The following is a 17,907-nucleotide window of genomic DNA, read 5'->3' on the forward strand; positions in this document are numbered from 1 at the left end:
TAGGTTAAATATTTATTGGATTCCTTATAAAACAGTAAAAAGAATCAGATCCACTGAGACAATCTTCCCAATTCAAGACATTTAAATACATATTGCAAACCAATTCCTTTGAGCATTGTGCATATAAAAGTGTCAACAGTTCAGGTAGTACTGAATAGTCTTTTTTTTTTTTTTTCTTTTTCTATAAAAAAGCAGACAATCTTTTCATTTCAGTCTCTAGCCCTGACAAAAAAAGAAGTCACACCCAGTTGGCCAGCCAGGGAAATTACATCCCTGTATCCCCAACCTCAATGTGCCTGCCTGTGGGGCAGACAGGTAAAGCAGATACTGCTCAAGCCTGTACAGGATGCACAGATACCATCCCCAAGACAAGTGCAGGATAGGTCTAAGATGAGGCAGGCAAAAGGATCTCTGTAGATCCATAAGGGTCAACCAGTATTCCCCACCCTACCCTTCCTTGGCCAGCTCAAGGATCACAGTGCTGCTCATTCCTCCACCTCCCTTGTCCCGCTGGTGTCAGATGACCACTTGATAGCTGGGCTGCTTCATTTTCTGGCTGGTTCCCCGGAGTCCTGAAATATCCTGGTCGCTTTCAGACTGGTCAAAATCCATGTCTGGAGAGAGCAATACCTAGAAAGGAGAACAGACAGATGCTGATGGAGTCAAAGGTCTCACATCTTCTCCATAGTGCTTGCTGAACGAGTCAAGCACCCCTAGAGAGGTCTGCTGCCAGATCCAATCCTCTCTGGCAGATGAGTAAGGTCTCAAGGTCATCTAGACCATCTCTCCAACAACAGCCAAACAGATTTGGGCACAGACACCATCTGGTGTCACAGCCCCCTTCCTTGAGAGCAGAATGGGCTGCTGAAGGCTCTGTTCCCCATGGGACAGGACTCACACATGGACATTCAGGCCCGGCTGAAGCTTCAGTGGAGATGTACGAAAACAAGGCCACATATTTTGTGAACAGCTGTACCACATGTAGACCTTTTCCCAGGCCCCCAGCTGCTTGTGACCTCCAGAGCTCAGCCAGAAGGGCAAGCAGAGCTGCAGGCTCAGCTTCAGCCATGGCCAGCCAGCTCAGGAGTGGTGTCCTAGCCTGGCAGCACCTCATTTCTGCATGGCACAGCAGCTCCTGGCTCAGTCCGAATTGTGGGAGCCCAAGCAGAGCAGTGACACCTCTCGCTGGTGCTTGAGGTGAAAAAGCACTTCTTTTTTTTTGGTTCAGGACCCAAAGGCTGCCCTTTGCCCCCAGGAATACCTACACTCTCAATAGTTAACTCCACATCTGCAGGTACCATGGGCTGCTCTAAACTAGCTGCCATCAGCCTGGAGCATTCACAAGATGCAGATGGAGCCACGTGCAGGCATTGTCCAGCCACACCCTCTGGAAGAGGAAAAAGGCTGGATTTTATCCAGGAGATGGCTGCACTGACTGAGCTGAAACCCAATGCCAGCCAGCAGTGTGCACGGGTAAACATTCAGGGCTGGACAGATAAAAATCATAGAATCCTCAAGGTTGGAAAAGACCTCCTAGGCTGAGTCCAACCATTAACTCAACACTGCTAAGTTCACCATTAAACCTAAATGTCCCTGAGCACCACATCTACATGTTTTTTGAATACTTCTAGGGATGGTGATTCCAACACTTCTCTGGGCAGTCTGTGTCAGTGCCTGACCACCCTTTCAGTAAAGAAATTTTCCTTAATATCCAATCTAAATCTCCCCTGGTGCAACTTGGTGTTGCGGTGGCTAAGTCCACTTTACACCCCCCAAGTTACCCTAAGAGTGATCTCTCCCTACAACACTGGGCTAGAAATATATGGGCTGTGGAATATACGTGGCATCGATCCACCAAAGCCCTCCTTCCATAATTTGGGACCACTCCTTCTTGTCCTGTTCTTGTTACCTGGGAGAAGAGACTGATGCCCACCCGGCTACAACCTCCTTTCAGGGAGTTGTAGAGAGGAATAAGGTCACCCCTGAGCCTCCTTTTCTCCTGCATCCCCAGTTCCCTCAGCTGCTCCTCATCACAGTTGTGCTCCAGACCCGGCTGTCTGCTCAACCCTATCCTACCCCCATCTCCTCAATCACCCACATTTGGGCAAGAGAAGCTGCACTGTCACTATGAAGTCTCCCTATGCCTGACTCAGGAGCATTCCAGCTCAAAGGCCTAAGTCCAGGGATGGTACATGGACTTTCAGCCCAGTGCTCACAAACACAACATCCCCAGCAGCTCAACCTGCCCCAGAGCCCAGGATCCCTTGGGCAAAACCAGGAGCAGGGGGAATTACCCCATCTGCATCTCCATGCACAGCTGGGAATTCACGTGCCTTCCACTTGTTAGCACTCAGGCAGCACCCCGGGGCCAGTCACCACAGCAACAAAACCACTAAACAGGAAAAACAAAACTCCAGTGAGTCAATGACTTCAAAGGAGCAGAAGAGCCGCAGGGGAAGATTTCCTCCTCCCCACCCTCACACACAGCCCAGCCCCTTCCATCCAGTGTTGTTATCTTCACAGTCAGACACCCAAAGGACAGCAGCAGCCTGGATTAAGATCTCTTGTTGTCCCCCGCATTGGTCTCAAGGAATTTTTTTTTTTGGTTCAGGACACACACTGGAAAGTTTCCATCTCTGTCAGGTAAATACTTCCTCTGTTTATCACACTGACATTGTGATGCTGTTGAACCTGAAAAAATGTGTGGCTAATTACTCACACGCAGCATTGTGAACTCACTGAGCTCTGACAGGGTGCAACAGAGTGGTTGTGGGGCCTGACAAACTGGTGATTTTGGGTTTCAGCAGAAAACTCAAATCCCCTTGCAGCCAAGCAGGGATAGTGACACAGTGTTGTGCATCCAGATCCATTCAGGCTGCTACCTGCCCACCACACACTTGTAGGAGGCCACATGAGCCAACAGTCCCCCAGTAACCTTTCCACAATTCCCCAGGAAGCAGCACCACAAGACAGCACCTCATTGCTACCATAGTCACAGGACATACCCTCAGATATAATTTTCAAGCCCAACTCCAATTTGAGAGTTTTCAGAACAACTTGGACAAGGCTCTTCACCTGCAGATGCATCCAGGTCAGGATCACAGCAGGTTGGTGGCACAGCTGGGAGTGGGACATGGTTTCCCAGTCCTGGGACAACGTGCTGCTGTCTCACTCAGCAGTCCTCAAATACCTCACACATTCCACAGCATGATTTGCCACGAGTCAGGAGGACTGTGAGGTGGGACAGTTTCCTTCCAGAGGCACCTCTATGCCCACCTTCATTTATCTTCCCTGTAAGGACCTGGCACCTGAGATCACCACAAGTTTTAGCTAAGTAAAAATCAAAAAAAAAAAGAAAAAAAATTGTTTCTCAGCTAAGCAACAGGCAAATCCAACTTGCTCTTGGAGTATCTAAGTGTTTCAACACTTGTAAGTAAGCAGCACTGTACTGGTGTCTATCAGCATCTTCATCTAATGAATGCCAAAATACAGAGTTTCTCATGAAGGGAATTAGGACAGGTGCTGAACTCCATCCTGAGCAGGCAGGCCCTCATGCAGTATATTAACTTTCCTCCCAGCCTCTCAAAGTAGCCTCTAATTTCACCTTAATTTTTCTCACAAGTACCACTGTTACTGGACTTTCACTTTAAGGGTTGTCTCTAAAAATTTAAGCCTTCAGGAAAGGAACAGACACTCATCCACCTCCCTGGGGAAAAAAAAAAAAAAAACAACAACTGAAAAAAGATCAAATAAAACATCAAAACGGAGTTGTTTTCCTGAGTGGAGGAAACAAAGAAATCTCTGATATGATCTAAAGTTCATTGAGAATTACAAGGGCAAGGGAAAAGAGCCTTGGGTCAAGGGCAGGACACATACAAAGCAAAAGTAAGGGCCTTGCAGATGAATTCATTTCCCCAGGCTGAACAGTACTGGATGCGGGCTGGCACGAGAGAGAGACCTTTTTCTATCCCACAACAGGCAAAAAAAAAAAAAAAAACAAAAAAAAACTCCACGAACATTTACAAGGCAGGGCATGAGACTGAAACAACACAGAGCTTAAGACTGACATGGGAGGAAAGAAGGGCGAAGTTCTTCCAACCACAGAGGGAGCTTGTCCCTTTCAGGGATTCAGTGGAAAAGAAGCAGCAAGAGCTCATCCTTTGGCTCACCAGAGGAGCTTTAAAGCCCACAAGAGGCTGCCACTTCCTTGGCTGCAGCCACAGAGCCAGTAAATGACACCAGAGGCAGCATTGCTGTTGTTGGGTTTCTTCTTGTAGCCCAGCTGCTCTACCAAGCCAAGGACAGAGCTGAGTTTTCCTGCTGCCCCAAGAGAAAAACATAGAGAGCGAGCTTTTAACAGGTTAACTTCAGCCCACTCTTTCCATTCTCCTTCCTATCTCTCCCCCTCCTTTTCCAAACACAAACTGCTAGTTCATGTGAAAATAATGACACTCCATTGGTGAGATAGGCAGAGGGTTGAAATTCAAGTCAGCAGCGAGATGGGGAGCTGGTGGCGCCTGCAGCGAGACAGCCCTGATGAACCCTGATAAATCATGGGACACATTAGCTCTGCCCTACAGAGACACTCCTCAGCCCCCCTTCCTCCTCCACTGGGCAGCAGTGAGAGAAGAAATTCCCCCACTTGAACAGGTTATTAGCAGCAACAAGCCCAGAAAATGCTCATTTTCTGCTTTTGAGTCTAAATTCCAGTCAATCCAGCTGTAGGGCTCAGCCAGACAACACAATCTTTAGTTCACAGCTTAAGAACCTGACACGTGAAGCAGGAGCCTATGGCTATTCCTCAAGGTCCAGTGCCAAGAAAGAGTTGGAAAACAGGTCACCCACTTCTGCATTTCTTCATTAGCTTCCTTCTCTGCCCAAAATATTTGTCAGGCCAGAGGCACAGGAACATACCCAGGCACAAAGGAGGCAATCCCTGCAGACTGCTCTGAGGAGAAGCCAGTCCCCTTGGTAGCTCCACTGCAGTGATGGATCAGGGGGTTCCAGGGTGGACAGATGACCTGCACATTGTTCAGTTTTTGCTGAAGTCTTCAGAGAAAAGCAGTCAAGTACTTGGAAGATGGGAGAAACCTCTGACAAAGTAGCAGATTGTGGGAATTGCTTCCACCACTTGAAACTTCCTGTCTGGGTTGACCTGCCAGAAGAGGCTTTCAGAGCATCTGGAAATTAGCAGGTACCATCCCTTCAGATTATCCAAAACTGAGACAGAGGTCACAAAACACTTGCAGTGTTCCAGTGGAATAAGGCAGAGGTCCAGCTCCGTTTCAATGGAGGAGGAGTACCTGTGACTCCATCTGCCCATCCAAGGCAGCCACCATCCATGGCACTGGATGTTGCAAGGTTTGGTTCCAAAAGCTGGGAAGGAGGTTGTTGTCTCAAACAGAGAAATCACCTCCTTACCTCTGCTTCTGAGCTGGTGTAATTTTAACTGACCTTGGGCCTTCAGGAGCACATCCAGTGAGCAGGGCAGGCCTTTGCCACCAGTGACCTCGCCAGAGCTGTTTATCTGGAGGAAGGGCCAGGAAGAGTGACTCACTTATATCTCAACAGCTGCTCACATCTGTCTGCCCTCCCTGCCAGAGGGAGGATTCCTCTGACACTGCATGACCAGTGGCCACTTCCCCACTACACCCCTGGGACACAGAAGCCTTGGCTACTGTGCAGACTGCCAAGCACACACTGTTAAAACATTTCTACCTCTGTGTGTGCTGCAATATCACCAGTGATGGGCCATCCCACCCATCAGCATGAGAGCTGAGTTACTCCTCATGAAAGGGCTCTCAGAGAGCAAGAGCTATTTCTGTTCATCCTAAATTCCTCAGCAGAAGCTCCTCCAGGAGCCAGTCTGTGATTGCCAGAAATTATCTTATCTCTGTAAGTCTCGACAGTGAGCTGCAGGGTATCAGCAGTCGTACAAAGAACACACTAAAACCAGGCCTGGGTGCCAGGAGAAAGAAGGGAATTCCTCCCAGGGACCAAGACTGTGGTCTCTGCCCAAAGGTCAGTAAGAAGCAGATGCCACCGACCCAACAAGCCACACATCATTAAGATGAACAAAGTCTGCTGGAACTGCAGCATTTCCTCCCCCACCGTAACTTTTAAGTGTCAAACTCAGACTACACAAAACACAGCCTCCTCCAGCTAAGGGACAATTATCTGTTTGAAAAAAATACCAAATGCTGACAAAAATAGGATTCCCAGCTAAGCCTTGTCCTCTAAAAAGGATGCTAACAATTACAGTGAGGAAAGTAAGCTCTTCCCAGCTAAAATTAATTACAACTAAATATAGCAAAGCTCAGAGTGACAGTTTCAGCCTGCACACACATATCAGTGCAAATGCCAGCTCCTCCCTCCAAGATACTGTCATCATTCAGGGCAATGTTTCAGCAACACTTCCTGGGCTGTGACATTGCTCATGGTTAGACAGAGTTTGACTTTGCAGGGTGATCACCAACATTCATAAAGCACCACCTCAGGTCTAGGCAATGTGATGTTCTGTTACACAGTTGTGGTAAAACACACAGACCATCCCACAAGTTTGCATCCCTGGTCTTACCTGAGATTCCTCAGTCCTCCTGGCCTGAGGAGTTTCTATGGATCCATTGATGTCTAGGGTATTCTTCTGCTTGCATTTCCTCATGATCAAGCTGTCCACAACCCAGAACATAATGGCCTTGGGGAGAAAAAAGTTACATGAATACACTGCAGAGACCAGAATACAGAGTCATTCAATCACAGATACTTCTTCTTTTGGAGAAGTCCTGCATCAATTGTGTCCATATGGATTGGATGAGTCAAACTCCTGAGGTCCCTTCTTACACAAGCCCTATTGTTTCCACAGTTGTCGAAGACCCAGATTAAAAAAGACCATGATAGGCCAAATGTCCACCAGAACAAAACCACTGAACCAAGCTCCATCCAAAGTTCATCTGCCTGAACCAGTCCCTGGTCAGTTCTTTGAGGACCAGAATTTGCTTTCTAATGTGGAAATGCAGCTGGGATGGTGGAGAGAGGCAGAGCAGTCCAAGTTTGCCAGTGCTGCATTCACTGAAATGTGCATGGGATGAGGTGAAAGCGAGTTCAACTCCGTGCTTGTCCAGGGAGCATCTCAGTGTTAACACCATGTGCCCACTTCCCACCTTAGCAGGAACTGCACAGCAGGTCAAGGATGACCCAGAACCACAGGAACCAGGAAAGAGCTGAGCTTTCAAGAGGTTTTGTGGAACTAGTTTTGAGAGGAACAACAGTTCTGGGTAACCTTGATCACCTTATCTTGCTGTAACACAATTTGACATCCAGCCAAGTGACTGGATTGCCAAGGTTACAAGCCATCCTATAGGACCTCAAAGGGTTTTTGGGCATCCTCAGGCCCACAGCTTGCTGCTGAGATGAGCTCTCACCTAACAAGACCCAGCTGTATTCCAAGAGGTGAAGAGTCAGTCCCACAGCAGCTCAAAGAAGGGGATGGGAATTGGGAACAGAGACTGTGGCAGCGACAGATTTGTGACAGATATATTTATTTCCACACCCCTCCACCCTGTCCCAGCCACTTCAAGGCTGCCCCCAACCAGTCCCTGTGCACACTCCCACGAGGGCGGACCATGATTTCCAAACCAGCCCACCCAGCACTGCAGGGGCACCACTTACATTGACTATGAAAGGCACAACAAACATGACCAGGACGAGCTCCAGCTGGGGGTTTGGGATGTAACCCAGGAGGATCTGCTGAACCTGCAGAGGAGAAAACATTTAGAGGCATTATTTGCACAGCTCTGTTGCAAGACCCTTGATGAAAACTTGTTGTCTTCCTACATGAACAGCCAGAGCTCTGCAGCCTGTGCTTCAACCCCACTCTTAGAGAGATTACACGGGATATTCCCTTAGCCCAGCTGCCAAACACATCATTTTGTACAGAAACAAGTACTGTGAGTCTTTCAGTGTAACTATCCATGGCAACAACTGGTGGACTTCCCCTGGCTCCCTGGAGCTCATCTGCTGAACAAGGACACCAGCCATGAGCAATAATCAGGAGAGGAATCCAGCAGCATCTCTGAATCTGGATTCGTGCTGCTGAACAAGTTCACATCCAAGTTTGAGCACTGTGGGCTACTGGGTTTGAAGAACAACCCTTGAACAGGTAAGTGCCCCCAGACTGCTGGAGACAACTCCTCAGTCAAGTTACACACAGTGCCTGGTACCTCAGAGCCTGATGCAAGTGCATTCCAAACTGGAGCTACCACTGACTCCCAGAATTGGGTTTTATACCCATCACACCTATCTGATACCAGGTATGTGGGCTAAAAGCCCCACAGGCTATTATTTTTATTTTTTAAAGAGAAACTTCTGATCAACACAATTAACATTACATCAGCTGCCATGCAGAAGCAGCTAAACAGGAAAAGACAACACACTATAGCTCTTTCCAAATTAATCTCTGAGAGTCCTCCTGGTTTAGGCACAGGATCACAGAACATCGACATGGACTGACCTGACAGAATAAATAGAAATCCTCTGGCAGAACTGAAAGAGCTCAGCTGCCAGCCCAGCCCATTTTAGCCTTCCAAGAATAGGAAGGAAAATGAAAGCATCATCTTATTCCATTAGCTTTTGACTAGCAAAAGAACGCACCAAAAGCCAAACCATTATGAAAGTCATGTTTCCCAAAATTTAAGTAATAGCTAATGATTACAGAGTGATGTCAACAAGTATGAGGATTAAAGGCCTTCAATAATGGGAACCATGAATCAGGCTGACAAAAAACAAACCACAACAGCTACAGCTACAAAAACACTGCTTACCTTTGTCCAACCAGGGATAAGCAGGACAAGGCTAATCACGGTCTTCTCAAAAACCATTATCAGCAAATAGAGGATACACTGGCCAATCCAGGCAGCAGCTTGTGGAGGGTCACCTGGAAAAAGAGAATATTAAATCTGGGACAGAGGAAAGGAGGAGACAGACTGGCAGAAAAGTTGCTTCATGCTTGATACTGACCCTCCTCTCCAGAAGGACCAATCCGTAACCTGCACACTCCTCTATAAAATAAAGTGAATGCAAATAAATCATTAAAGATACCATCTACAATGTGCTCCCTGCCAAGCCTTACCCACATAGTTGCCATAAACGATTTTAAAATTTCAAGTCACCATTTTCACTGCAAGCAGCATAACTTCTCAGGCCTGAACAGAATTATTTTATTGTGCTGACGAAGTGAAGGGCTGGTTATGTGATACTGTCTGAGCAAGAGACAGGGGCTCCATCACCCCAGGTTTTAAAGCAACTCAGTCAAAAAGAATCAATGCTAATTAAATATGAATGTTTCCAACGGGGTACTCACCAAGTAATAAGGAAAAGCATATTTGTACTGTTAACAACAATAATGGTTCTGTATCTTTTACATGTGCTTGCCTCAGCCCTCTGTGAGCACCCTGCCAGCTGGTTATCACCTCCCCTGGCTCGCCAGAAGATCTCAGGTCTGCAAAACTGAGCCACTGTATCTAGCTCAGGAAAGCTGCAGCATTTCCTCTTACCACTTAAAAGCAAAGATAACCCCTGGCAACTCTTGTTCCCAGCATAATCTGTCCGGAATTTGGAACTCCATCCGTGCAAGGGAACCCGCACAGTTGGCACTGTGAGATGCAGTGCTCAACGTGGTGAGGTGGCAGCAGGCTGGGAGCTCTGCTTCACTTTTGTCCACTTTTCAGCACAATTCTGTCGAGATGTGGCAGGGGAAGACAAAACCAGCAGTCTGCAAAGGAACATTTATCTACACCAATAAAAACCTCTGGCCATAAAACCCAGCAGCACATACTGGGATTTAGTAAGAGCTGGTGTCCAACCAAGCCCCAGATCCATGGGGATCAGCTTCCCAGCAAGTGCAACACAAGTTTACAGGTACATTTGTCCTTGTTCTGTCATTTGGTAGCAACATAACAGAACATCTGCCCCATTGCAAAGCTACAGCTAAAAAGTAGGGGCATCCTGGTGGTGTCCAAGGTAGGATCACCTTGTGCCCCAAACTCTGAATTGCTCAAGCTGTGACTGAGAAGGAAGCAAAGGAGGGGAGAGAGAAGGACCAGGAGGCTGAGGGTGCAGGGATGAGGAGAGCAAGCAGAGAGAGCCAAACCAGCAGGAACTGCATGGAGGGAGGGCAGGAAGAGGGAGCCAGGAAGGTTATGTGGAAACACACCCAGCAGAACCCACGGAGGATTTCGGAGAGTGGAATCTCCGCTCCCTGGCAGGCAACAGCTTAATGGGTGGTCTGTGAGGAGATGGGAGCAGTGTTAGAGGCAGCTGGCAGCTACAGGCTGGTGTCAGAAAGGCTTTGATCCTCCTAAAAACCTCTCCCAATAGATCAGGATGCCTGGCTGCCCCTGGCACACACGTTGGGTCTAGTGAACCTTTTTACCCCATACCCCAAAACAAACCAAATCTCCCAGAAACCCCCATGTTACCACCAACCATCAGAGCTCCCAGTACAAACAAAACAAGAGAACAAACACATCTGTTGTGTCCTTCCTGCATTTGAACTCTTTCCCTTTCGCTCTGTGTTGTCAGCTGTGCTCTGTCCCCCATGGAGGGACAGGACTAACAGCCACAGCACCCTTTGTGAACTGGCTCTCTGTGACAGCACTTCCCTCTGTCATCTCAGCTTGCCCAGAACGCAGCAGAGAGTTTGAGACCCCTCCCAAATACCTGTGCCCTCGCATCCTTCTGGGGACAGGTCATTACCATGTACCATCACAACAGCAGGCTGTGATTCTTTGTTCTGCATTCTGTGCACTGGACAGCCCGAGGCAGGTTTTGGCTCACCAGGCTGATACACTGACACTAGGAAAGACAACCTGCTAATTCTTAACCCATCCTAGGCATGGACTTGCCTGAGTAGTCAGGACTTAACTTCCATGCCCAGCAGGGAGATCAGAGGGTGTTTCTACTGTTATTTTTTGCTGCATCCTGATTTCCCAAGGACAGGAGGCTGCTCTGTACCAAAATGATTCAGGGCAAGGGTGAAAATGAAACAGCAGCATGGCCTTAAGGGCTGCAAAGATGACTTAGAGACAGCAGCTCATTTCCACTTCACCAAGGAATGCAGCTGTTTGCTTCTTACCTCAACAGGTGTGGAGTCATCCAAGGACCATTGATCCACGCCAGTGTCCATCATCCACTAATCACCACCTAACACCACTAATTCACCTAACTCTGACCAATACCAGGAACATTCAAGTCAGCATTTTCTGTGAAGCTTTTGGTGTGGTCCCTAGACAAGCCTGTAAGACAGATTTGCCCCATCTCCTCCTTCCACAGTAGGGAAAGGCTGGAAGACTTGAGCTGAGCTCATGTAAGTGCTGGTTTCCTACAGAAAGCTGGTCAGATGGGCTCTCAGATTCTGCCTGATGTCTTTAATGGATTAAGTACTGTCCAGAGCTGCCCTGTTCTGCGGATGGGAAAGGATTCTTCTTGCAGGAAGAGTTATCAATGCATAAATCTCGAAGATAGCCCACAAGACTTTCATGTTGGCAGCCAGTAAAACTGATCTGCTACCTGGAGGCTAAAAAAAAATTTAAAATAAAATAGATGTCCTCTTCCTGCAAGGAAAGGAAAGCCCTGACACAGCAGAGTGGGGAACTGGTCCGAATGATCTTTGCAGCCTCCACATCCCACTCCCTTTGAACCCTTCCACTTTCTTGCTCCTGGTTCTAGCTGGGAGGTAACCCAGGACACCTCAGCTCTACACATGGAGTCTATCACAAACCTCTCCCTTTAGCTTAATGAACACCCTCTGCTAAAACCTTCTTACAGCCACCTCCCATCCTCACAGAAATTAATATCCTCCTTCACCCCGAAGGATGCACCCACTGAATTCTGACTGCTCTTCTCCAGCAGCACTGCTGGTGCTCCCTACCACCAGCAAAACTTCCTTGGAGCAGCCCAAGGACCACTGGAGCCCGTGGCAACCTCACACAAACGTGTCTCATATTCCACTTGTGTGTGGGAGCCCAGCTGCTGGGGAGCCAGAGCAGCAGTGCTTGAGGTATTTGAGCTGTTACCACACAACAGGATTAGTTTTAATCCAGGCTGCCTAATGCACCGAGCTGTCAGCACAGCCCACATGTTACTGCCAGACAGCTTTATTTACAGTCTTCTGGGGACTGTGTGTGCATAAAGCAGGTAGGAAAAAAGCTTAACCACAGCCAAAGTGGAGGGTTCAGGGGGTTTGAGGAAAGGCAAGTGTTTGAAAGCACTGAAAGCTGTACTGGCTGACAAGGTCAGGGTAGAAAAGTCCGTAAAAACTTGAGATACTCAAATGGCACCTCCAAAACCAAGGCATCTAATTATCAGTGCCAAGTACACAGGAGGGTAGGAAATAGCAGTAAACTCTGCATTGTGTGAAATGCTCACTTGGAGGGCAAAACCAGGCTTTTAGAGATGGGAATGTGATGCATCAGAGCAGCCAGATGGGTCCAGTGGACACCCCAGACCCTCTCTGCATATTCTGCACCTGAACTAAATGACTGAATCATAGAATGGTGTGGGCAGGAAGGGACCCCATGGGCAGGGACACCTCCCACTAGACCAGGTTGTTCCAAACCCATCCAACCTGGCCTTGAACACTTCCAAGGATGGGGCATTCCCAGCTCCTCTGGACAACCTGTTGCACTGTTGAACTGGCAAAAAGTGAGTGCACACTTGGAATCTGCCAGTGTGCAGTGTCACACCACTGCTCTGGATCTTTGGTCCCTGTGGATATTCCAGTTGCAGGGAACAATGCTCAGTCCTCTCCTCACTTTACCCCCCTGGTCCTAGGGGTGGAAAGGCCCAGCAGGCTGAGGACAGGACAGCCCCTCAGGTTGGAGATATTTCCAGCAGTGTTTCCTCAAGCATTAGCAGCCAGCTCCCTTGACTGCTCCAGGACGTGGGAATATTTGTTATGGAAATTTTGCACAACATCACCACGGGGCCAAAAGCAGCCTACACAGGTCCTCAGTTAAACTCAGCAGCTGGCACAGAGCATATTCTCTTAGAACTAAATTTGACCAGCAGAGTTCAACAGGCCACTAAACAGACTTTGAAGGCCTCCAAGCAAGATGCCTTTCCATTTCCAGACACTGAACGAACACAAAGCATCAGGCTTGTATAGCCAGTGACCACAGCTACAGTCACACACAAGTCAACTTCCAGATGGGCATCCAGAGGGACATTTTCCAGTGAGAACACTTTTCATCCCCCTCATTTCTTAATGCTCCTCTAGAAAAATTTACTTGCCCATTGCAGGAAATCTCTCTCTTAATGCAAATTTGTGGCATTTGCTTACTTAAAAGAAATACTGAGGTATTTCTAAAGTAATCCTGGAGAATTATTAACCACAATTAAAATTTGAGGACACTGCAGCCATCCAAAGGGGTCTGCTAGGGAGCTGTTCATTGCCATGTGGAGGGAGAAGATTGCCATGTGGAGGCAAAGTTCAACCACGCTTGATCTGCACACCCTGACTGGAGCCAGCACCTCCCCTGCTCAGTCTGTCCAGGTCCAACAGCATCTCCAACAATTTGGGTATCCATCTCCCACATCTTTTGAGGCTTAAACTCTGCTTTATTCTCCTCCCTGTCCTGGTTCCCTACAGGGACAGCTCCTATAGCCATGACCTGCTACAGCAATGGTGCATTTGTGGAATTTCACAGAATCATCACAGAATGGTTTGGGTTGGAATAGACCTTAAAAAAAATCCCCTAGTTCCAATCCCCCTGCCATGGGCCATCAGGTTTCTCAGGGTCCCACATGCAACCTGGCCTTCAACACCTCCAGCAGTAGGAGTCTGTTAGCTTTGAGTAGGTGTAAGGCAAACATATGCCCTAAAGCCCACCTGTGCCAAGAACACACTTCCCCAATCTTTGATCTTAGGAGCCAGGCATCCTGAGAAAAGACAGCACCTTCCAAAATGCAACTTCATGTGTTTAGAGGCAATTCAGAGAGTAATCAAGAGCTGCTGGCAAAGATGGAGTAACATAAGCAAACAGGAGCCTTTGATCCCCCACTAGCTGTAAAAAAGGTCATTCCTGGCTGCAGCAGTGTTTGGCCATGAGCTCAGGCACAAGAGAGGCCGACCTCCGAATTCCTGCTCCTGCGTTTTTGGAAATATGGAAGTAATTGATTTTTCTAAACAGTTCTGGGCAGCTGGATGCTTAAAATAGTAGCACAGATTTAAGTGCTTTCCCTCTCCTTTATTACTTTGCTTCTCCATTAATGCAGCTATTGCATCTGCACCAGGGGACCCAGCCTGGGCTGTGGAGGCAGGAGAAGCAACCACAGAGCAGGAGAAACTGCTGCAGCCCACGCCAAAGGACAGCTGCAGTGGTTTGCATCAGTTGCAGGGATGCTGGAAGGACATGGCTGCAAGAGATTTTTTTTTGCTTTTGTTTTTCTCCGAGTTGATGCAGGAAGATGGGTACTGGCTCTACTGGACAAAACCACAATCATTCTGTTCTGATGGCTGGAGCAAAGGCACTGAGTGCTGTTTGCAACGTGGATTTGGTGCTCCCCTGGTTTTCTCCTCTGCAGGAATTATGTTGCTTCCCTCAATTCTCCTGAGGAGCAAAAGTCTTGTAGAGCAATTAGCCCAGAAAATGAATCATATTCCTGGAGCCTGCATCAAACTGCACAAAGTTTACAAGCGTCTCTTCCCAGCCGTTTTGGAAGCTACTTAATGCCAGAGATGAGGACAGGAGTGTTTTCCTTCCCCAGCCCTGCCACAGGATTGCCTTGGACATGTCACTTGGCTCCTACCTGAATTTTCCACTGGGGTCACTCTGGCCACAGACCTGTACCAAAAACTGTACTCGATGGATGAGATATTTAACCCCCAATCCAAGACCTAAATTCAAGCAACAGCACAAACTTATTTTTGCTAATGAAAGCAAGTTTTTCTCAAAGGAATGAGTTGCTTCTGTGGTCTAAGCCAGCCCTAATGAGGGGCCAGCTACAGCTCAACAGAAGTTCATCACTGCTCTGCCAATACACTTTGTCTGTTTCCTTGCTTCTGCTCAACTGTAGACGTGGCATGCAAAGCTGAAGCTGTGTCCTGAGGTGGTTGGGCTTCCAGTCCTTGTTGCTCAAAAGGGGAAAAACTCCAGTTCCTGAACTAAGAATATCTGGATTCTTCTGCTGTCTCACCTGACTGACTTTAGGGATCTATTATAAAGGAGGAGGCATTAGGGAAAATACAAAAGGTAGTCCCACCACTCAATGCCTGCTGTCAGGATGCTGAACCGGCTTGCGATCAGCCTTTAAAGCCACTCTCAGGTTTGAGAGCTGGCCCTGCCACATCACATCATCTCATTCCCACTCCGTAGCTGCTCCTGCTGCCTTCACAAACCCCACCATGCCCTTCATCCTCTGCCATGACCCATCTGCACATGCTGAGTGCGAGCCTCAGTAAGTTCACAAGGCAGTGCGGTCCTTCAAACTAATCCTAGTTCAGCCCAAGTTTCACCAGCCCACATACCAGAGCAGCTACTGAAAATACAAAGAAACATGACTAACTTCAGAATAGACTTAATGATTAAAGTCTCAAAGGCACTGCCATTTGTATGTATACAGTAAGATGTATTTTCTCAAGCACGACCGAATTCATCTGTACATTAGATGTAATGTGAAACAGGCAAAGCATTAATTTTTCCCTTTCCTGCAGCTTCGCCTGGCTCTGCTCCTTTAGAAGGGAACTGCTACCCTCTAGTGGGGCTGGCTGAGAGCAGCTTCTTGGAAACGTTTTCTCCGTCTCAAGGTAGGAATTTAAAACGAAAGAGGCCAAACTTGAGAACTCAAGTTTTGGGGCCCCGTTGTGCCTGGCTGGTGCCTACCACAGGTCAAGGCAAATGCAAGAGCAACTCCATATTCTGAATGGAGATGGTAGGAAAAACCCCAGAGAAGACCCCCACAAAAGAACCCCAAACACCTTAATTTACCACATGGATGTCCTGGGGTGTATTATTCATCCAAAGAAATGTTTAGCTTTTCATCACCACCCTGCTACACTCCAGCGTCCCAGCATTTAATTCAACAACCATCCTCTTCTGTGAGCTCCTTGGAGAAGGCAGCTGGCTCCTGTTATAGCTCCAGACTGTAGTTCCTGCCATTTTCTTGTCTCCATTCCCAGCTGGGAGCACACCAGCCCCCTCTGGGCAGAGCAGGTGACACCTACCATACTCCCCGAAGACCAGGTACGTGTATTTCTTGTGCTGCACGATCCAGGAGACAACCTTCACACCCAGCCAGATCAGCAGCATCCCCAGCGTGGCATCAAGGATGAAATTAATAAGGTAGCTAGGAACAGAGGAAAATTCAGGTTTCAGCAGTGTTCTTAAGTCTGATTCAAAACCTTTAATTTCAATAGGGAAATAGATAAGAAAACCTCCAAGATTTTAAATAACCCCACATAACAACCCAAATTGGCCTCCTTTCTCTTTTATTGCATTTTCCTAAGTCTTACCAGCAGTTTCTTAGTTTAAAACCTCATTCAGGACAGAAGGGACAGGCTCTACCAACTCTCTGGCACTGCTCATTTATTCATATGCAATAAATACTTATTAAAAGTTATCCCCCCAAAAAGGGGGCTTTCCATTTGCATCATCATTTTTTCTTATTAAAAAGAATGAAATCCCAAGTTTTAGAGGAAACAGAACCAAATTATTCTAGAATTTCACACAAGAAAATGGCAGCTTTTTGGAGACCACAGCTGCTCTAAAAACTGGGCAGCAGAAGAGGCAAAAAGTCCATTTTTCTGAGCAGCTGCAAGAGGCTCCCAAAACCACAGACAGACTGAGAGGCACCTGGGAGAGGTGGGGGGCCCTGGCTCGGCAGTGGGAATCCTGAGGTCCCCAAAAACCTCAAGTTCAGATCCCAGTGCAGATCCACGAGCTGAACTCATCCCTGCCAGAAAAACTGGGCTCAATGGATTTGCTCTGCAGCTTTGGATGTTTAAGTGTCACTGGGCAGAGTGCCAGAGGCAGGAGACTTGCAGGGACCTTGCAGGGATTGCAAGGTCCAAGCTCTAATCCAGGGCTTGGTATTTTAATGAACTCCAAAAGGGGAAAAAAAAAAAAAATCACATAGACTAATGTGTTTTTTATGCAGTTTTCCATTATTGCAGTATTTTCTGCCAGATTTCTACAGCATGAAGAAAACACCAAGCACAGAGCTACCAGCAGTGAACATTTCCTTTTCCAGAACTTGACACTGCCTCTGAACCAAGAAATTGAGAACAACAATCTGCTTTTGATATCCACTTTGAAAGCATAACATTTTCTACAACCAAAAGCTCAGACTGGCTTTTTACAGTTTCCAGCTGCTGAAATCAGAGCATTCCATACAAACATGAGGCTCTGGCAGTTTGTACCAGGCAGGACACAGAGTAAGAGCCTCAAAGCCCAGGGACAGGGCTGAAGGGTTTTAAGCTGCCTGGTTCAGGATGACAAGCCAGGCAGTGCAGGGAAACACAAAACACACATCAAAAATAAACAACACACCCAAAAGGCACAGCATAAGCATGAAAGGGTTTATTTTAAAACACTGTCCGTTCAAAAAAACAACAATACATCATTTGAGGGGTTATGTGCAGCCCCAGCCAAACTTGTGTCTGCTTAAAGAAACGTATCAAGGTGCAGCACTTTAATATAAAAAAAGGAGATGGGCCAGAAAGTTTTACGGAGCATTTTGGAGCCTAGAGGAGTTTCTCAAAATGAGACGAGGTTAACTCTGAAACTAAATTTTTATCTGCAAAGTGGCTGAAGTAAAGGTGGCACTTCCACATGACATCTGAAGTTTGGGTTAGAAATCCCCCCAAACAGGACCAACAAAGAAGACAACAGAGACCACAAAAACAAGCTCAGC

The 17,907-nt window shown here is 47.4% G+C and overlaps 1 protein-coding gene across 1 annotated transcript in view; it reads right to left on the reverse strand.

The window, feature by feature from the left end:
• Positions 1-208: 208 nt before the first annotated feature.
• The window catches only part of LOC309572294 (store-operated calcium entry regulator STIMATE-like), a gene marked incomplete at its 5' end in the record, with an annotated part of 29,123 nt that continues 11,424 nt past the window's right edge, over positions 209-17,907 (reverse strand). The window contains 5 exons of the mRNA XM_082280454.1: positions 209-630; positions 6,578-6,694; positions 7,669-7,752; positions 8,820-8,932; positions 16,220-16,341. Coding sequence (XP_082136580.1) covers positions 517-630; positions 6,578-6,694; positions 7,669-7,752; positions 8,820-8,932; positions 16,220-16,341 — 550 coding nt within the window. The 3' untranslated portion in view covers positions 209-516. The remainder of the gene's footprint in view (positions 631-6,577; positions 6,695-7,668; positions 7,753-8,819; positions 8,933-16,219; positions 16,342-17,907) is intronic.

This window comes from Coloeus monedula, assembly GCF_965178545.1.
Source record: "Coloeus monedula genome assembly, chromosome: 4".
NCBI lineage: Eukaryota > Metazoa > Chordata > Aves > Passeriformes > Corvidae > Coloeus > Coloeus monedula.